Below are 18,393 nucleotides of genomic sequence, written 5' to 3' on the forward strand. Positions count from 1 at the left end.
ACGAAACGCGGGAGCTAATCAACATGAGAAGCCCTAGAGCCGTGAGACTGTGAGAGACAGCAAGACGAGTACTTTGATTAGTGACCCAGTCCGCTCCTTTCAAACCCTGGCCGCTTGTTCCTGTTCTGGGTCTGTTGCACTTGGAAGTCTTGGGCCGGGGCTGATCGCCTTGCTATGGTGTCGGCGTCTGCAGGTGCTCACATGGTCAAAGCCGTGCTCCAGTCCGCAAGGGTCCACCCCACAGGCCTGGCAGTCAGGAAGGCGAGGAGGGCTTGCCCGGGAGGTGACAGGCGCTGATAGGGGCTGGATCGTGCACCTTCAGTGGCTCTGGTGGAGCTGCAGTAGCGGTCTTGGTGGGGGCCCGCCCAACGCCATGCAGGGCGTTCCGGCTTTCCCATGCCATGCCATGCCATGCCGTGGGCCCACCTGCAGCCAGCCCCAGCGATGACTCCATCCTGGGCAGTCACGCACGCACGCTCCAGCGAGCGTCATGGCATATTACTTACCCGCTCACTTCTACCTCTTCATCACTCATCGTCTGCTTCTCGACACCACGCATCTCACGGCAGTACAGCTTATATCTGTACCTGCTCCTCTGAGGCTTTTCCGCCAGTGCATTCGCGAGGCCCCCAACACTCAAGGGTCTCATTCGACGTTGACCTGCCGATCTCGCAACAGCACGTCACACTGACGATCGCCCTGCAAAAGCATCCGGCAAATTTCTAGCTGAGACCAGCCTCGGGCTGTCGTCTCGTGGCAGTAGAACTCGACATCGCAAGCTCGCCTCCCCGCCCGCAGAACGCTCACAGGAGAGCGAGAAACTTGAGAGGTGCGTGGACTGCGGCTCGGTGCACTACGGAGCGGCTACGGACCCAAAGGCTGGTGAAGATGGTGGCTGCAGCACCGTAGTCCAACGCCTAAGCTCAACCACTCTTCCTTGGCTCGGGTGGTTACGCTATGCCTTCGCTCAGTCAAGACTCTTGCCCCCCCGCCGGTGACGACACTGTCTCAGCCTTGCCGTCGTCCATGGATCATCACGCGCCGGCGGCACTATCAGATCCTCACTCCACGAACTACATTGCTGCCGGTGCTCGTCCCTCGGTCCATCGCAGACTCTCCGAGGAGAGCTTACCAGTGGAGCTCTGCGACGGGCCACTTCCCGACTTTTCCAGCCGGCCGCGAACGCCTGCCCGTGCTGATCAAGGCGTCTGTACGGATCGTGCCGAGCTCATCGAGCGTCTGAAACGGAGCCAGAGTCCAACATGGACATCTACTGCCGATGTAAGCCTTCATCGCCATTCGCCCGCTGAGTCACTATATCCTGAATCAAACTGACCTTGCACTGCAGCACAACCAAACATGGACTCAACCAGCGGACTCAACCGCTCCAGGGATAACTCCAGAGAGGCGACCAGTCTCTCCGGTCATGTTTCCACCCATCACCATTACTCCAGAGAAGGGGAAAGCAAAAGCTCCAACGCAAGACAGCCCAGAGGCGACAGCCAAACTTCAGTATGGCCTAAGCATCGAAAGGCCACGCTCAGCACTACACAGTGGCGACTTCACTCAGGATGAGCGCCCTTCCCACCAAACCATCACAGGACAATTTGCTAGACCACGGCATGGATCTGGCGCAGCCCAGTTTGGCAGCACACACGACAGTCCTTGGCTGGCCACGTCTCCACCTCGTGACTTCACCTCATTCCATTTTGAAAGAAGACAGTCCAATGTGAGCAGCCGAGGCCAGCCTTTGGCTCTATCGACCTCATTGTCATCTTCAATCACCTCCAGCTTTGCATATCAGCCGCCCACAAGTCCTTTGGTCCAATCGGAAAGCAATGACGAGAATGATTACCCTTCATCGCTAGCAGGGATCGACATTGGTTCCGGCTTCAGCAGGAACAATCGAAGGCATACGCTCATGTCTACTCACTCTGGTGCATTTAACTTTTCGCCTAGTCCCGCCTCGAGGCACCCTCCTGTCCTACGGCAAGAGAAGTCCTTCCCTTATCAAGCGCATCAACCACGTCGATCCTTGACCTCAACACCCAGCTCTTTACCCTTCGAGAACTTTCGACAGTTCCCCGCTTCAAGGTCAAGACGACCGTCACTCGGTTCAGACGCGTCACCAATCCAGCATGCGTCTATGGTCGGATCTTACGAGGAAAGCATCTTGCGCGGTCGCATGTCCACAACACCTTCAAAGCCGCTTGAATTTGTCGCTCAGATTGGTGTCCTGGGCCTAGGAAAATGCAAGTCAAGCTTACGATGCCCTCCGCACGTTACGCTGCCGTTCCCGGCTGTATTCTACAGTTATGCTTCCTCTGCATATGGCCGCTCAAAGACAGAAGATGGGCCCAGCCCGTATGTGGGACAGATCGATCTTGAGAATGGCCTGCCCAACCAGGAAGGCAGTGCTAGGGCAAAGCGAAAGATGCAAACACGTACGACAGATAGAATCGCTCTGGGAGATGACGGGAATGAGCGGTTCGACCGGGCCAGGGCCGACGGATCAGACTTCGAGACTCGCAGAGCGCAGCGCCAGAAGCGTCGATCCGGCTCACCGCGAGCTCCCCCTGGTGGCAGTTACCGAATACCAGAAAAAGGTCAGATCCAGATCATCATCAAGAACCCCAACAAAACGGCGGTCAAACTTTTCCTGGTGCCATATGATCTGGCCGGTATGGAGGCTGGCACGAAAACTTTTATACGGCAGCGAAGCTACTCCGCCGGACCAATTATCGAAAACATGCCAGCGGCAGCAGACTCAGGATCGGCGGAGCGACCAACCTTGCGATATCTGGTGCATCTGCACATATGCTGCCCATCTAAAGGACGGTTCTATTTGTACAAGAGCATTCGTGTGGTGTTTGCCAACCGCGTGCCAGATGGCAAGGAGCGGCTACGCAATGAAGTTTCAGCACCAGAACCAAAATACTCAAGCTATAAGCCGATCCGCGTCATGCATCCGCCCACGACTGGTGGGTCAGGGCCTGCAGCTAGCATGGCCGCCGAGAAAGCCTTTAGACGGCGCAGCTCAGGATACTATGCTGGAATGGGCACAAGTTCTGCTTTCGATGCCATGGATGGAGTCGTCACTCCTGGCCAGGCACAAATGCCATTCTCCTTCAGCTTCGGCAATGGTACGCCCATAGAGCCTGTCCCGTTTTCGTTGGCAAGGAAAGACATGAAGAGTACGGCCCCTGCTGCCAGTTTGTCGCCCGAACATTTGTGTTCATCGACACATGGCTCTGAGGCCGCTGCCAACGGCAATGCATGGAACGATGTTGAGCGATACAACAAGCTCAGCCCCGGCGACAGCGGCTATGGCGGCAACGCCTTCTCGGGACTCATCAACGGCAGCCCTGCCGTCGCGGAAAGTCTGCTATCACAGAGACTGCGAACACTCGGGGTCAGGGGACTAGATCGAGCAGATTCTACCTCTGAGAGTTGCGACCAAAATGATGCGACGGGGAGCGACTGAGCGGATATGCGTCGAGGAAAGAGCGAGCCCGACTCACAAATCAGCATCCAGTGGCAGAATGCGCATGTACATATTCACTTTTTAGTCAAATTACGCAGCGTCCCTGCGGGCTGGCGTTTGGGGCAGTTGCAAATGTTCGTAGCATCTGGGGGGTTTCTGCCACCCTACTAATAATTTTGTTTGATTCTGATTTGGATCGTTTCATTGAACCTTTATGTACTGCTCGGCCAATCTATAGATTCCCAGGGTCGCGACGTCCACAGGTAAGCAAGTCGCAAATCATCATAAGTCGTACAAGATGATGACTCGTTGCTTCCACATGAGATAAAGGCACAATCAAGGGACAGAGAGCTCAAGGCCGTTAGTATAGGTTGACGTGGGCTTTCCCTTATCACCAGCATCGTCATCATCAGATACTGGTCATGGTGCATGTATGTGTGGTCCACGTCTATACGCAACAGCAGCACAACGACATCACAACATCGAGCTACTTGATCATGCCTTTCATTGCGCTTGCTGTGTGCTCCGCGCTGAGATACGAATTCCGCCTTCGCCTCTTCTGAAACAAAACGACTACAACTATCCAGACGCTCTAGGATCGGGACCGGGGCCAGGCGTGTTGGTCCTGGCTCCTCCTGCACCAACACCGCCGCCGCCGCTGCCGCTGCCTCCGTTGCCTGCCGAGGTAGTCCCGCGAGGCCGCTTGAAGCAGGCGAACTCGCCCCTCGACTGGTCCCTGAGCTTCTTGAGGATCTCGCGCATCCCCGGCAGCTCCTGCTGGAGGCTGGCGCGGGCCTGGTCGTCCGTCTTGGCGTCGAGCATGGTGTATATCTCGCCCTGCAGCGTCGAGGCCTTCTCCGTGGTATACTGGCTCAGCGTCTGCGCGGCAAACTCGACGTCCAGGGTGGCCTGCATGAGGGCGGGCAGGTCGAAGCGCGAGTGCTGCGCCTTGAGGGCGTCCAGGAGCTCGCGCGACGTCTGCTCGAGAAGGTATGAGAGCACCTGGCTCGTCAGCGTCGGTGCCGTGGTTGACACCTGCGTGTGCACGAGGACAAGTGTCAGCAGGGCGTCGTAGACGTAGGGCTTGACTTCTGTGGGCTTGCGGCCTGGCGTGGACCACGACGGGTCGGCGAGGCCTGCGCGGATGATTCTGCGCAAGGACTCGACGGAAGGGCGCGTATATGTCTGGAACAGCCGGGCGTCGATCTGCCCGAGGACATCACGAATAGTCTTGGATTCGTCGGTCAGCTTGACCGAGAACGCGTTCTCGAACTGCCCATTCAGGTTGGGGACCACTTGTGATCGTAAGGCTTGCAGGTTGCTTAACGTCAACAGCATGCGCACGTTCTTGAGAGCGATATAGTTAGCGACGGCAACAATGACAATATCATGACTAATGCTTGAACATGGGAGCTTACTCGATCGCCGGCGTCGACAGCCTCGGCGCCAACCAGAATAGATGCTTCCGTGCCGGAAGCGTCCTGAGTTTCAAGGTCCTTTGCCCACTCATCGTCCGTCTTCTTGACTGCCCGCTCGGCATTTTCGACCATACCGCTAAGGGCTTTGTACAGCGTCGTGACGTACTGGCTTCGCACCATTTGCAGGAGCTTTGTAGGAGGGGGCAGGACAATATCTCTGGCGCCCGGTTTGGATTGGGCTTCTGAAATATAAAGAATCTTTTGCATGCCTGCAAGAAGCGCGCCCTCAAAGGCCGAGAAGCTCGCTGGCATGCGCGTCACGTCTCCCATTTCTTTCGATCTTCTCCAGTCCTCGACGAGTTTGATGTTTTGAGCATCGGCATTCCACGCACCACAGAGGGCGGTGACGCAACGCTCGCGTGCCGCGCCAACCATGTTTCGGAGCAACTCGAGTTGCTTGCCGTCGTCTCTTGCCACTGGTGCCATACTGGCCATTTCTGAAGCGCCCGAGCCTACGAGCACGAGCATTTTGGAGAGGTAGTGCACGCCACTGAGCGAGTTGGAGTTCGGCGGCCAGAAAGCAAACTTCTCCCACGATTCGCCCCTCTTGGGCGATGGAGGAGGAAGATTGTTGTCATCGAAATTGAAGCGTGGGTCGCGCATCGAGGGTGTCATACCGCCTCTCGGTGTGCCTGGCGACGGCGGCAGCGGCGAGAACAGTAGAGAAATGTCTTCTGGAGGTGGTCCGGCAAAGAACTCAAACACATGCGTCCGGATCATGTCCACGAGTTCGACCGCGCCCTTACACAGATCGACTCTGCCCTGTTCTGAAAGTGTATGATGCACTTCAGATTCTCCATTGTAGCCTCTGGGCAGCGACTTCTGTGTCCTGCCTTCGATGAAGCCGTCCACGATCTGCCAGAAGTCGACAACCTCTCCAAGGACGCCTTGCATAGACAACAGTCCGTTGAGAAAGCCTTGCATCTTCTCCCACAGTTCGATGACGTCTGGCGAGTCCAGCCCGGCGGGATTACTCTCGATGGACTGCCGCCCGAGTATGCGGAGGTTTGCCGCGATAGTCTGTCGAGATGGCTTCTCACCGTGCGCTAGGCGTCGGCGAAGGACCTCGATTTCCACTTTCGCTCTCTCCGCCAGCACGTTTATCTTGCCCTTGAGGTGATCATATCGGCTCAACAGCCAGACCCATATGGGGTTGTCCTCGACGCCCAGCTCGAGTAGTATACTTATGAACTCCATGTGCTGATCTTGGGATTGCCCAGACAGAGTATCGGTCTTTGTGAAGTTATGTGACGACGTTAGGCGGCGCCAGATATCGCGCTTGAACAGCTGTATCTGCTCCTCCACATCATACCACATACGGGCTGATAGGAGGATCTGGTATGTCTGTGTCTCGCTTGGTGGTGTTGACCCGAGATCTTTCACTAGCTTCCGAGCGTCCTCGGCGAACTTGCGTGCCCTGTTGTACTCCTCCACCAGTGCCTCATAGTCTTTGCGTTTTATGCTGTCGGCAATGGCCGAGCTCGTCTCCACATACTCCCGGTAACGTTCCATGCTGGTCATCACGGTTTTGAGGTTCTCCTCCTTCTCTCGACCACCCAAGGCTGGACCCCAGACATCTTCGGCTTTTGCGGAGACGTCCAGCAATGGGGCCTTGATGCCCATGACGCCATAGTCGCTTTCCTTGACCAACGCATTCTTTTTCCGCCCATCCGTGGTCGTAGGTGTTACTGGTGGCTGCATCATGGCCGCACCACCGCTACTACTTCGGAAGCTGTTCCGGCTTGCATGATGCGAATGGCCTCTCTGCTGCCGTGGCGAAGGCGGCGGCTCTGCACCACGATATTTCATCTCTTTGTACACATTGTCGATGGTGGCCTTGGCTCGCACGAATCTCTCAAAGTTGGACTCGACCAGCACTTTGAGTGATGCCGACTTCTGATCGATTGACCGCGACAGGACATCGAGACCGTTCAGCAGAGCTTCCGTGTCGGCGTTGGCGTGCATCTGTGAGAGGAACAGGGCCGGGGTGAAGCTTGTCGACGATAGCAGGAAGCGGTTGCGAAGCCTTACGTCGTCCTGGACTGGGACCCCGAGTTTCCGCAGCGTCCGCACGACGCTGTCGGTGCTGCCGAGAGGGTCTGGCTCGTCCTTCTGCACCAGATTACTGACGCCACTCGCCGACTTCTCGGAACCTGACATGATGCTTGCGCGCGTGCTGACCGCCCGCTCCAGAGCCTGGTACCTCGACTTGCGGCGATTCAGCTTGGCCTTTGGCTGCTCCTGCTCACTATCTTCGTCATCCGTGTTGTTGTCCTTGTCGGCGGGCCATTGTGTCGGGTACGGGTTCGTAAGCCCGTAGAACTCGAGCACGTTTCGGTCGAAGTCGGCCATGTTTGTGGCATCGGTGGTCGTCGCAAGGATCGTAGAGTTGCCAGACAGGTGCGGCGAGCTCTGGCCTTGGGAGGATGGGCCGGTCGTGATTCGCGGCGGCTGAATGTGCCCACAAACAAATGAAGCTTAGACGTGCGTATGACGGAGCGGGTGGTGCGTTCTGCAAGCTGCTCGAGCTGCGTGCTCGCAATGGCGACAGGTATGCGTAGAGCAACCTCCACTATCGTGGGACCTCGATGGCCGAGCTATCGCGACCTTAGCGCAGGCACTTGCACATCAACATCAGGGGTCAGGGACGCAGTACAGCAGCTTTGAATGGCGCCTGCCTTAGTCATCCATACCTGGAACGTACCGTGGAGGGGTCGCGAGTGGTGTACGGTGATAGTCCCGTATACTGAATGTGTGGGGAAGCGCCACGATATGGGACGCGCGGGAGCAAAGTTGGGCTTAGTTGCATGTGTCGTTTAGAACAATACAATATCTCCTTGCCTGTCCAGATCCAATAATGACTGTGGTGAATTGGAGAAGAGACGGCGGCACGCGGGCGAACGGCTGCAACTCCAACGACCCGCATGCAGCCCGGCGACGCAAACCCCACAGCTGAGAGCCTGCGTGGGGAACGATGAGGTACTGAGAACCTCCCCGTCAACGCCCGGCACGCGCGCCTGAGCTCGTACCCTGTACGCAGGCAGGTGAGCGATTATGACGGACCCCACCCCCTGCCCGCCGAAACCAGTCTGCTCCGTCATGTCCGCTCGGGTCTCCGAGCTTGCTTGCTCTTGGGCGAAAAATTGCCTTGACCGAGCCCTGCCAGACCCGAGACCTGCATCTGTAACCTGCTTCACCTTGACCTCTCTCGGACGGTTGCCAGTAACCAGTGTCTTTCAGCGTCAATTCTCTCTTGCTCCCAGCGCAGCCCTCGCCTCCACGAATCCTCCTCTCCTCCCTCGTCGCCGCTGCCGCCCATTCTCACGACAGCAGCCCACAATGCTGTCCCTCCGCGCCGTTGCCGCCCCCGCGCGGCGCCAGTTCGTCGCTGCGGCCCCCCGTGCCGTCTTCTCTGTCACCTTCCAGGTAGATTAAACCCTTCCCCGCGTGCGGCGCTGTTCTGCCTCTTGCGCTCTCGCTGACCTGTGCCTCTTAACAACACACAGAACCAGAGATTCTACTCCAGCAAGGTTGCCAAGTTCACCGGTACCAAGGATGCCAGCGTACGTTGTTGCTCACGCCCAAGCTCATCTTCCCCGCCCACAAAATCGTCCAGCGAGTCGTTGCATGTGACAGCTCTGCACCAGCACCAAAAATGTCTCAATTGCGCGCCAATCCACAACACCACCCGGCCTTCAGCAATACAAGATGCGCGAACAGCAATAGTAACAAACATCATCTTTCCAACAGGGCAACTTCCCCGTCAGCATCATCGAGGGTGACGGTATCGGCCCCGAGATCTCGCAGGCCGTCAAGGACATCTTCGCTGCCGCCAAGGTGAGTGATCTCTTGACCAATCCCTCTGCATCCCTCAGACCCTGATACTGACTCATTATTACAGACCCCCATCTCTTGGGAGCCCGTTGATGTCACCCCCAGACTGGTTGATGGCAAGACCACCATCCCCCCGGAGACCATTGAGAGCATTCAGAGGAACAAGGTCGCCCTTAAGGGCCCTCTTGCCGTAAGTCCCTCTCTTTACCTGACGCGATGTGGAACGGGCAGGCACCTAATTTGAATTGCAACATAGACTCCCATTGGCAAGGGCCACGTCTCCCTGAACCTGACTCTCCGCAGAACTTTCAACCTTTTCGCCAACCTGCGCCCCTGCCGCTCCATTGCCGGCTACAAGACCCCTTACGACAACGTCGACACTGTCCTCATCCGTGAGAACACCGAGGGTGAATACTCCGGTATCGAGCACGTCGTCGTCGATGGCGTCGTCCAGAGCATCAAGCTCATCACCCGCGAGGCTTCCGAGCGTGTCCTGCGCTTCGCCTTCCAACAGGCCCAGGAGATTGGCCGCAAGAAGGTCCGCGTCGTTCACAAGGCCACCATCATGAAGATGTCCGACGGTCTCTTCCTCAACGTCGCCAAGGACATTGCCAAGGAGTACCCCGACATCGAGTTTGACGCCGAGCTTCTCGACAACACCTGCCTCAAGATGACCACCGACCCCACCCCTTACAACGACAAGGTTCTGGTCATGCCCAACCTGTACGGTGACATTCTCTCCGACATGTGCGCTGGTCTCATTGGTGGCCTCGGCCTCACTCCCTCTGGCAACATCGGTGACGAGTGCTCCATCTTCGAGGCCGTCCACGGTTCCGCCCCCGACATTGCTGGCCAGGGTCTTGCCAACCCCACTGCCCTGCTTCTCAGCTCCCTGATGATGCTGAGGCACATGGAGCTCAACGAGTTTGCCGACAGAATCGAGAAGGCCACCTTTGCCACTCTGGCCGAGGGCAAGTCCCTGACTGGTGATCTGGGCGGCAAGGCCAAGACCCACGAGTACGCTGCCGCCATCATTTCCAAGTTGTAGATACCTCATTTGTCTTTGACGAAGCACTTGCGCACGCATCCAACCATGACCATAACCACCATAAATCAACAAGCAACCACCACAAAATCAGTCAGCTTTATCAGTCCTATATACCGCATTCTCAGGAGGATAACTGCACGGCCGGGCGACACGATGGATGACTATTTCAGTATAGGCCGCCGTAGACTGTACAATAAGCCAATGAAAACATGAGTATAAATGATCACGACGACAATTTTTTGCAACTTTGACCTGTGAGCTGGTCCGTCGGAGGTATACCGTCAAAGCTGGCCCTCCATCCTGTCCTCCGCTTAGCACATGCTTTTGTGAGAGGGAATTGCAGCATCATAACAACGCGCACCTGGCCTGGGAATCCTCGGCAGGATCGAGGTGTGGGAGAGAGGACATGGCTCCGAGAAGCAAGACGTCCAGTATGTGAGTGGCCGCGAAGCCACCGCGAGAGTCATGCCAGGAGTCTTCCTCGTGCCTCCTGAGCCCCCTGTGAACTTCTTGGGCTCCTCCGGCTTTTGTGCGCCCATGCCTCTGGGTTGACGCCATGTAGGTGCGTGCGGCTGTGGTTTTTAAAGACTCCTGGAAGTGAACAAACTCTGCTGGCTTCGGGTTGTGCACGCGAGGGACTCTGCGGTATAAATGAATAGACTGCGAGCACCGAACTCGCGAGAGAGGATCTGCCTGCTTGAAAACGCACAAGCTCGAGAGAGAAAGTCACACGTTGATAAAGGATCTATGGAGACAACACCGAACCCTGGATCGCTGCGCGTAACTTTATGGAAGTCATTTTTGATCCCGCGGCTCCTTTGCAAATCACTTCTGACCGAACCCCGAGTCGCCTCGACATCTCAACCTCTATCCCTCCTTATCACCCTATCCTTTCAAATCCCCGGCCCTCTGGGACCTGCGGGAGCTGAGCATTGCAGACTTGGGGGCTTAACTGCGGAGGCTTCGGCGAGGGCTTCTCTGTCGAGATGTTCGACTTGAGCCTCAAGACGACGTCATGCGAGGGAGACTGCCTTGCGCTGTCGCATGCGGTAGCGTAGCGGAAGCTCCTGCGATGGCTTGGTGTTGGGGAAAACTTCGTGCGGGTGAGCAAGGCCAGTTGGATATGCGGCCACCAGTAAGTAGTAGGGCGGGGAAAAGATGAATTTCACACCTGGAATGCTGTGCTTCTTGCATGCATTGGGTCACCGGAATTTCACCGAGCTGCCGTCATAGCTTAGTCTATCTTTAAGTGCTAGTACTCCCGCCAGGCACTGTTTCTGTCTATATTGCACCAGCCAGCGAGAACCTTTGCGTCACCTGAAGAATTCTCTCGGGTTGCGAGCAGGATGGGCTCAAGCTGGCCATCTGCCATGTCCTTCATTCAGCACGAGCCTGTATTCAGGACCATGGACAAATTCCGGGCTTGATTGATGTGTGCATGGAATTCACAATAATCTGGGCATGTGCACTTATAAATTTGGTCGGCCTTGAGTTAAAGCTTACGGCCACCAGCTGGCACCACGGACACCTATATTGCGACATCCGCAGCATCGTTGCCTTCACTAGACAATAAAGATTGTTGAGGACCCATCTTCTTTACCCTTTGCATATCATATTTCGGACCTCGGGGTCTGTTACGGTCATCTTCCACCCACTGAGCTTCTTGATATCGAGTACCCCAAACCACCACAAATGACACCCGAACAACAAATGCATGGTCACAATAGAGTTTATCAGTACAGTGTTTGCCCGGGGAGGTGAGTATGCACGGGGGTACCAGGAGGCGTGGGGCGATCCGGGGGGAATAGATTAGCCAAAGTTGGGGGACGAACGAGAGGCCAGCATGTTAAAACAGCCGTCAAGCGCTGGTGAAGTGACCGTGTCTCCTGGGAGTTTCGTGTGTGACCCCTGTTGCTGGGTACTTCTAACCTCATCGGGGCCAAATGTGAGGCCGGGCTCGTGAAACATCTGTTTGGTCAGCGGAATTGCGTTCAGCCGCTATGGCGTTCGCCTGGGCCTGCAAGCGACAAAGGGATGCTTGGACAGCAGTTGTCGACAGCGATGATTTAATTCCATCAGACCTACACGCTCGACAGCCGAATGGTTGGTACGAGAGTTGGCAGCAAGGCGGAGGGCATAACAGTTTGGTCAGTCTATCACTAATGCCGCTGCGAGGTGTGCAGACTTTTCTGCTCGCCGCGTCGGCTGTCGCTGCCGAGGGCCCATGTTCAATGGAGAATGACATCAGCACACCCTGAAGGAAGATCTGTGGGGAGGGCCGAGATGAGCGTTTGGAGATGTGGTTGAGCAGTGTCGAAGTGTCGCGTAATGGCAATGACCGGACGGATGATGGAGGCCGGGCTTCGTCAGTGGCGCGGCGCTAGGGAATAGTTATCGGCGGCCCAAACTTCTGGAAATAACCGGGCAAACTGGCGGGATTGCCCTGCCCAGTCCGGTGGTCCGGGATCGGGACTCGCGTCGTTGGGCCCCGAAGACCGCGACTCATTTGAGCACGCCACCAGCTGGGGAAGCAAAACTGGCTGCCGGGTGGACCAATCTGACCCGGAAAGGATAGTCATTTGCGCCGCGGGCAGAGTCCGGAGCATGCTGTCTCGACGGCAGCGAGGGACGTGTTGAGCTGGCTTGACACGTGGCCCGAGCTTTAAAACTGCACGGCTTTCCTGTCTCTGCATGCAGGCCAGCTGTGCAGTCGTCGCCAGGAAACCGGAGGGGACCCTGACCGGAGTGGCAGATGTTGTCGAGGACTGCAGGCGTGTGCCATATTCAAGTGCGCCAACTGCGACGTGCCACCACAATGCCAGCCGGGCCGACTCTGCCGTGGGGCATGGGCAGGGGCCGTCGGCGATATCTGGCCAATCACAGCCCGCGGGCTCCTCGATTGGGGCAGGCACGCACAAACAAGCCTTTTTGCCCAGCCCGGCAGGCACAACCAAGCATCCTCAAGCGCCCACGCCACCAGGCTGGGTTGCTTCCATGGCTTCCTTTTGTGCGTCCTGTCGTATGCACTCTGAGGGACCACCGCGCCAGCAAGAATCGAGATGATGATCCAGTCTACGTAACTTCGAAAGCAGTGCCCAACAACTGGCAAAGGCCCAGTCTCGTCTTGGTTGTTGGCCACGCGACAATATGCTGGGCAGTCCGATGCATCCGACGGACTGGTGGGATGAATAATCCTAGCAACAAACCAACGGGCACTCGTCCGTCATTGGGGGCTCGACGCAGTCACGTATCAGCGAGACAGGCGAGACAGGAACCGCCCTCAACCCTGCAACACTAGTCCCTCCATCCATCCCATCGGCTCGAGCCCTCACTCGCCCAGGTTCCGCCCTCGCAGCCGCTCAGCGTCCCGACTTTTCTTCCTCGTCGGGCCCGACCCACCCTATCCGGAATAGCGCCGTCATTGCGGCATCGCGACCCGTGGGCCACAGAAGCTCGCCCAGACGGTACCTGCGACTTGCACGCCCTGGCACGCCCCGCGACAAAATGCCGCAACAGACCTTGTACTCGAGACCCCTTCTCCATCCTGCTCGTGCCCCAGAATTGGATGTCCACTGATAGGCACCGTCCTTCTGCGGAGATACTCAAGACGCGATCCCCGTCAAGCCCCAAAGTGCGGGTGCGTACGTGGACACCAGCCCTGCTTACCCATCGTCGGCCAGTCTGCCGCCGCCCTCCTGATTCCGCACTCGTATAAAGGTGTAGATTCCCCTTTGATTTCGACGCTGGGTATCCTTCCTCAACCTTTCCAGCTTTCCAACAAACCACAGCTCTCTCCAGACCATAAACGGACCTCATTTGGCTTTACACACCAATAACACCGACTCCAGCCACTAAATTCTCGTCTCTTTCGACAACCCTTCCAGCGTTGCCATCATGCCTTCCACAGATATCAAGACCTTCCTCGACTCCAAGCCCGTCAGCTTCAGAATCCAGACTGCTGGCCGCACCTGGGCATGCGAGCTTCACAGCGACAGACACTCTCTGTAAGTCTTGCCGGCTGAATTCCGTGTTGTATAAGTGCCTGAACTAACTAGCCTTCTCTCCATCCAGTGAGCGCAAGCGTGCCGCCCTTGCCGCTGCTGGTGCTTCCACACCTGACCTCGAGGGTCTGCCAAGCCTCCCCCGCACAGACTCTGGCCTGTCCAACTCCTCGTCTAAGGCTTCTTCCATTTCCCACGGCCACTAGATCATCATATCCCACCCATGATGCTTTTCCATTTAGCGACCACTGCATTTTTGTCGACCTAGTTCGGGACTTGACTACATCATAGACGGAGTTGCCAGGGCATGTTGAACACTACACCAAGAAAAGTAGTGTATCAAGGCTCGACGCGCTACGCGGAGGTCATCGGCGACAGGGAGTTACTTGCCTTTACATCGGAATACCACGACAACATTCACCACTATACCACTGCCGGGAATGTTTGACGAACTTGATCAATAGAGACTGAGTATCAGTACATATCAGATCATTTACCTTGCACACCAAGCTATCTCTTATGACGAAGCTCACGTGAAAAGAATTGTTCGCTGCCACCGATCTTTGTGCTGGGTCATACTTGACTGGATCAGTCCAGTCTTTCAGAACAAATTCGGATTTTCATGGCGCCTTTTGGCACATGTAGATTATCGGCTCTAGGTATGTGGGAGTAAGATCGAGGTCGACTCCCAGCGAGCAACTCTAAGCTCTGAAACGCAACCGCCGTGCCCTTCCCGCGCCTTGGCCCAAGCGGCGAGATGCCGTTTTTGACCTGATAGCAAGCCAAACAAGACCATAAAGGCGAGCACGCCGGCCTCTTTGGCGATGAGCATCCACCTTGTCGAGCTTGAAAACTCGAGATGCCGGAGAGCAGGGTGATTTGTGATCATGACGTTGTATCGCACCAAGCCGTTGGCCAGGACTCCAGAGAGGAAGGGCCCAAAGCCTTCGGCCCCGTGCAAGATGAGGAGCAAGTTAAGCACCAGGAGCATGGAGCTGATGATCCACGATACGGAAGAGGGTGGGTAATCTGATAGGGCCTTGTGTCACGAAAGTAAGTCTGGAACACGCCGACGCTTGCTGCCAGGCCAAATGTGCTGAAGAAGACACCTCAGGTACCGAGCGGCACTGCCCATGCTTCGCCGGTGCCGCCGTTTGGGAGGTGATTTGCAGTGATGCTCCAAAGACTTGTACTGCCTGCATGTGAGTGTTTGTGGTCGTGGTAAGTGCCGCCTCGAGAATTACTGGCTCATCCTTGCAGCCATCGAGCGTGTACTCATTATCACTGCTGCTGGCACTATGTCCAGCTCAGGAGATGACCAATATATGATGGTCCCACCAGAAGGATCTGGATTGTCCGTATCATGGACGCCAGCTCAACTGGTACCATGCATTGCCTTTGTTGGACTCTGGAATTGGCCAAACAAGCACGGCACGGTTCAAAAAGGTAGGAAGAAACAGACAGGACGAAAAGATCAGGCCCCTGTTAGTCCGGGCCGGCCATGTTCGTTCCGGCCGGAGCCCCTGTGGCCGCTCTCAGGACGCTTTCATCGGAGTGAGGACAGAGATCGGTACGCTAGGACCGTAATTATTGGAACGCAACTTGACAACCCGAATTCCTCAATTTCGTCAGCGGGGCCGGGGTTCGAAGCACCACTGCAAGTCTCACACTTTCCTGCTACAGGCAAACTGGTGGCTGATCTACAAAGACAATTCCCATGGTCGTTGTTGCAGGAATACCCCAATGCCGGCTGGGAAGATTTTAGGGTCGATCTACTGTCCAGGTGCGCTGCAGCTCGCCGGGGCCATCCCGGTCCTCGTCGGAGCATTTTCTCAGTTGTCCTTTGACACGATCCAGCGGGACTTGTGATGCATCGCCACCACGAGTCAACCGTCATGCAAAGCGAGAGACGGAACACACAGCAAGATGAACCCAGTCATGGTACAGGCCCATAGACACTGCTCGCAACACTTCCTGCGAAATGAGTTGGAGGGGAGGAGTATTGGCGTGAAGTGTCTGGTATGGCATAACTTAAACCCCCCAGAGAAGCTCACATGGGGGCTCTTTAGCTTGGTGGTCTTTCCAGCAAACAGCATGAATCGGTCAGCCCACAAGGTACAGGCACGCGACCATGCAGAATATGGTGTTTATAGGCACCGGCTTGGTAGCTGGGTGTACCTAGGGGGGCAAGGCCAACCAGAAACGCACATGTCATGGAGCGGCGGGCAAGATGTGGGGAAATGGGCGCCTAAGGCAAGCAAGTTAGCGTGGCCAGGACTGGAGCGCCCCATCATCTGACAGGCAGCAGCAGCAGTGGACAGCACGGCGACCTCTTTCTCCCACATCCAACCTATCCATCAGTACCGCACCTTTGACGACGTCGTCATCAGACCTGCTCGGCTGTTTCTGGAGCAGAGGCGAGACGTCTCAAGCAAGCCCCGACCGACATCGCCAGGTCGCTGCCTCCCTTGTGGCAGCTGCGTGCAACCATGCCGGTCCCCGTTGCCGCCAAAGGTAAGCCCGGTTCCGCCGCTCCTTGCTCCCATCATCATTATCCATCCCCGCTGCCCACTGTGACCTTCCGCGCCCCACTTGTCAATCATCCGCCTCTTGCGTCTCGCACCATCACCTGCCGACCTCTCTGAGGCCGTCGCAGCAGGACTCGTGGATCGCGAATCAGAACGCGGCTGCCTGGGTCGATGGCGGGCGCCGCAGTGGCAAACTCAACACCACGCAAGCTCTCCCCTTGGCGGCCGCCTGAACAAACACCGAGCGAAGCCATGCTACCAGCACGTGCTGGTGGTGCCTTGTCCCTGAGGCCAGCACATGGTGCTTGCATGTCGCCACCGGCCTCGATATCCTCAAAGAGCCCCCCTTTCTGTCTGGGCGATTATTTGTAGTTGCAATCCAGCCTTTTGACTTGTCCTATTGTTCTCTTTCCTCTTCGCGATTCACGCCGCTATCATTTCAAGAATGCCTCCCATTAACCACCCCATTGCGACAGTCGGCGTCGTCGCCCTCTCGGTCGCCGTTGCGGCTGCGATAGCCGTCTACGAGTCCCCAGAGCTTCAGCGCATGGCCGCAGACCTCCGCAGACGCATCGCCATCGCCCTCCACTCTTTTGGGGACAGCATCAGCCCGGAACAGAGCGAGAACCTCTTCAACCGTCCCGAAGATGCTGAAGGCTTTCTGATGTCAAGGGGCCTCGGTCCTGGCTCTGGTGAGCAGGGCGTCGATGCGGACGAAGAGACACGCCGACGACAAAGAGAGGAGCTCATGTACTGGAATGCAGTCATGGAGGAGAAACGCAGAGAGAAAGAGCCTTATGGAGCAGAGGCCGAAAAGGCGGCCGCCGAGCCCAGCCGCCCGGTCGGAGCGATGCACCACCGTGGCTCCAGCTTTGACGACTTCCTTAGGCAGGACGAGAACGCCGAAAAGGGCACATTCGTGGTGCACACAGGGTCCATGCACCACGGGGCTGAAGGAATGCTTCGTCGTCGCGGCGATGGTGCTCGCGGCTTGATCGCTTCTTCGACATACAGCAATCCTTTCCTCGACGAGCACGCCATCGATGAGCACGTTCTGCTTGAGAACAGCTTGGTCGACCCCATCAAGGACGAATACTCGGACATTTACAGCGCTACCGATATCGGCGAGAAGGATGTGCCTCTGAGCGCGACCCTGTCGCCTGCACGACTCGATTCAGAAACACCTGCTCCCGTCAAGCAAGAGTCAGAGCCCGAAGCCGCGGCTGAACTTTTGGAAGCACCACAACCTCTGTCCATGGCCTCGTCGGCTTTTTCGGAGAGAGAGCTCGGTCCCGACGAGTACGTCACGGCGGGACAAGACCGCGACGAGGCCGACCAGCACAACGATGCCTACAGCTCTATCCAGGCGTGGGCACAGACCTCCCACCCAGGCTTCTACTCGCCTCTGCCCGTCACACCTGCGGCTCCGATCTCGGAGCCCGAGCTCATCAGCGACGGCCAGCTCACGCCCACTGACACTGCATCGCTTGCGGGCTCGGGAGTCGACATTGTCAACGATCTCGCCTCGGTCCGATCCGGCAGCCAAAATGCGAGGTACTACGATGTCCTCAGCGAGGACGAGGGGATTATGACCCCTGCGAGCTGGAGCGAGGTTGGCAGCGTGGCTGGAGAGAGCGAGGGTGTGCCCGTTCATGCTTGAACGGACGTCGCATGCCTTAGGACATTCACCGATCCACCTAGAGGCTCCCCGGAAACAGCGCGGTGTTTGGACGGTGTAAATAACTTGACCAATCGCGAATGCCCTTGGTTCTCGCTTTCATCGGCAATACCTGCACTTTCAAGATGGCATGTTGCCATATATCATTTTTGAGGCGTTTGGGTAAGGATCGTTCGGCGTTCACGAGACATTTGTATTGGATGTTTTGGGGTTTTGTACCGCTCGAATCTCGAGGTTGTTTTTTATTTCTCATGGGTTTTATTCTGTAGCCTGAAAGTTGATTGCGCTTTGCGCTGATGCAGTCCCTAAGAGCATGGCTCCTCGCTCATATCTTGCAGCTCA

The 18,393-nt window shown here is 56.7% G+C and overlaps 6 protein-coding genes across 6 annotated transcripts; 5 read left to right on the top strand and 1 right to left on the bottom strand.

The window, feature by feature from the left end:
- Positions 1–1,026: 1,026 nt before the first annotated feature.
- B0I36DRAFT_242481 (uncharacterized protein) lies at positions 1,027–3,484 on the top strand (the record flags this gene model as incomplete). Its single annotated transcript, XM_046149913.1, has 2 exons — positions 1,027–1,281; positions 1,349–3,484. The coding sequence occupies 2 exons, from the start codon at positions 1,027–1,029 to the stop codon at positions 3,482–3,484; spliced, it is 2,391 nt and encodes a 796-aa protein (XP_046012788.1).
- Positions 3,485–4,063: 579 nt separating this feature from the next.
- Positions 4,064–7,314, bottom strand: B0I36DRAFT_242769 (exocyst complex component Sec5-domain-containing protein; the record flags this gene model as incomplete). The annotated part of the gene is made up of 2 exons (XM_046149935.1): positions 4,064–4,831; positions 4,903–7,314. The coding sequence occupies 2 exons, from the start codon at positions 7,312–7,314 to the stop codon at positions 4,064–4,066; spliced, it is 3,180 nt and encodes a 1,059-aa protein (XP_046012789.1).
- A 987-nt stretch (positions 7,315–8,301) lies between these two features.
- On the top strand, positions 8,302–9,844 carry B0I36DRAFT_242008 (isocitrate dehydrogenase; the record flags this gene model as incomplete). Its single annotated transcript, XM_046149874.1, has 5 exons — positions 8,302–8,388; positions 8,469–8,525; positions 8,713–8,799; positions 8,864–8,986; positions 9,053–9,844. The coding sequence occupies 5 exons, from the start codon at positions 8,302–8,304 to the stop codon at positions 9,842–9,844; spliced, it is 1,146 nt and encodes a 381-aa protein (XP_046012790.1).
- Positions 9,845–10,859: 1,015 nt separating this feature from the next.
- Positions 10,860–13,420, top strand: B0I36DRAFT_349238 (uncharacterized protein; the record flags this gene model as incomplete). Its single annotated transcript, XM_046156775.1, has 3 exons — positions 10,860–10,979; positions 11,411–11,601; positions 13,099–13,420. The coding sequence occupies 3 exons, from the start codon at positions 10,860–10,862 to the stop codon at positions 13,418–13,420; spliced, it is 633 nt and encodes a 210-aa protein (XP_046012791.1).
- A 318-nt stretch (positions 13,421–13,738) lies between these two features.
- Positions 13,739–14,051, top strand: B0I36DRAFT_362855 (uncharacterized protein; the record flags this gene model as incomplete). The annotated part of the gene is made up of 2 exons (XM_046158718.1): positions 13,739–13,848; positions 13,916–14,051. 2 exons carry the CDS (start codon positions 13,739–13,741, stop codon positions 14,049–14,051), a joined length of 246 nt encoding a protein of 81 aa, XP_046012792.1.
- Positions 14,052–15,939: 1,888 nt separating this feature from the next.
- On the top strand, positions 15,940–18,033 carry B0I36DRAFT_349239 (uncharacterized protein; the record flags this gene model as incomplete). Its single annotated transcript, XM_046156776.1, has 3 exons — positions 15,940–15,960; positions 16,236–16,359; positions 16,850–18,033. The coding sequence occupies 3 exons, from the start codon at positions 15,940–15,942 to the stop codon at positions 18,031–18,033; spliced, it is 1,329 nt and encodes a 442-aa protein (XP_046012793.1).
- Positions 18,034–18,393: the final 360 nt, after the last annotated feature.

The sequence above is a fragment of the Microdochium trichocladiopsis genome (genome assembly GCF_020744255.1).
Source record: "Microdochium trichocladiopsis strain MPI-CAGE-CH-0230 chromosome Unknown B0I36scaffold_5, whole genome shotgun sequence".
NCBI lineage: Eukaryota > Fungi > Ascomycota > Sordariomycetes > Xylariales > Microdochiaceae > Microdochium > Microdochium trichocladiopsis.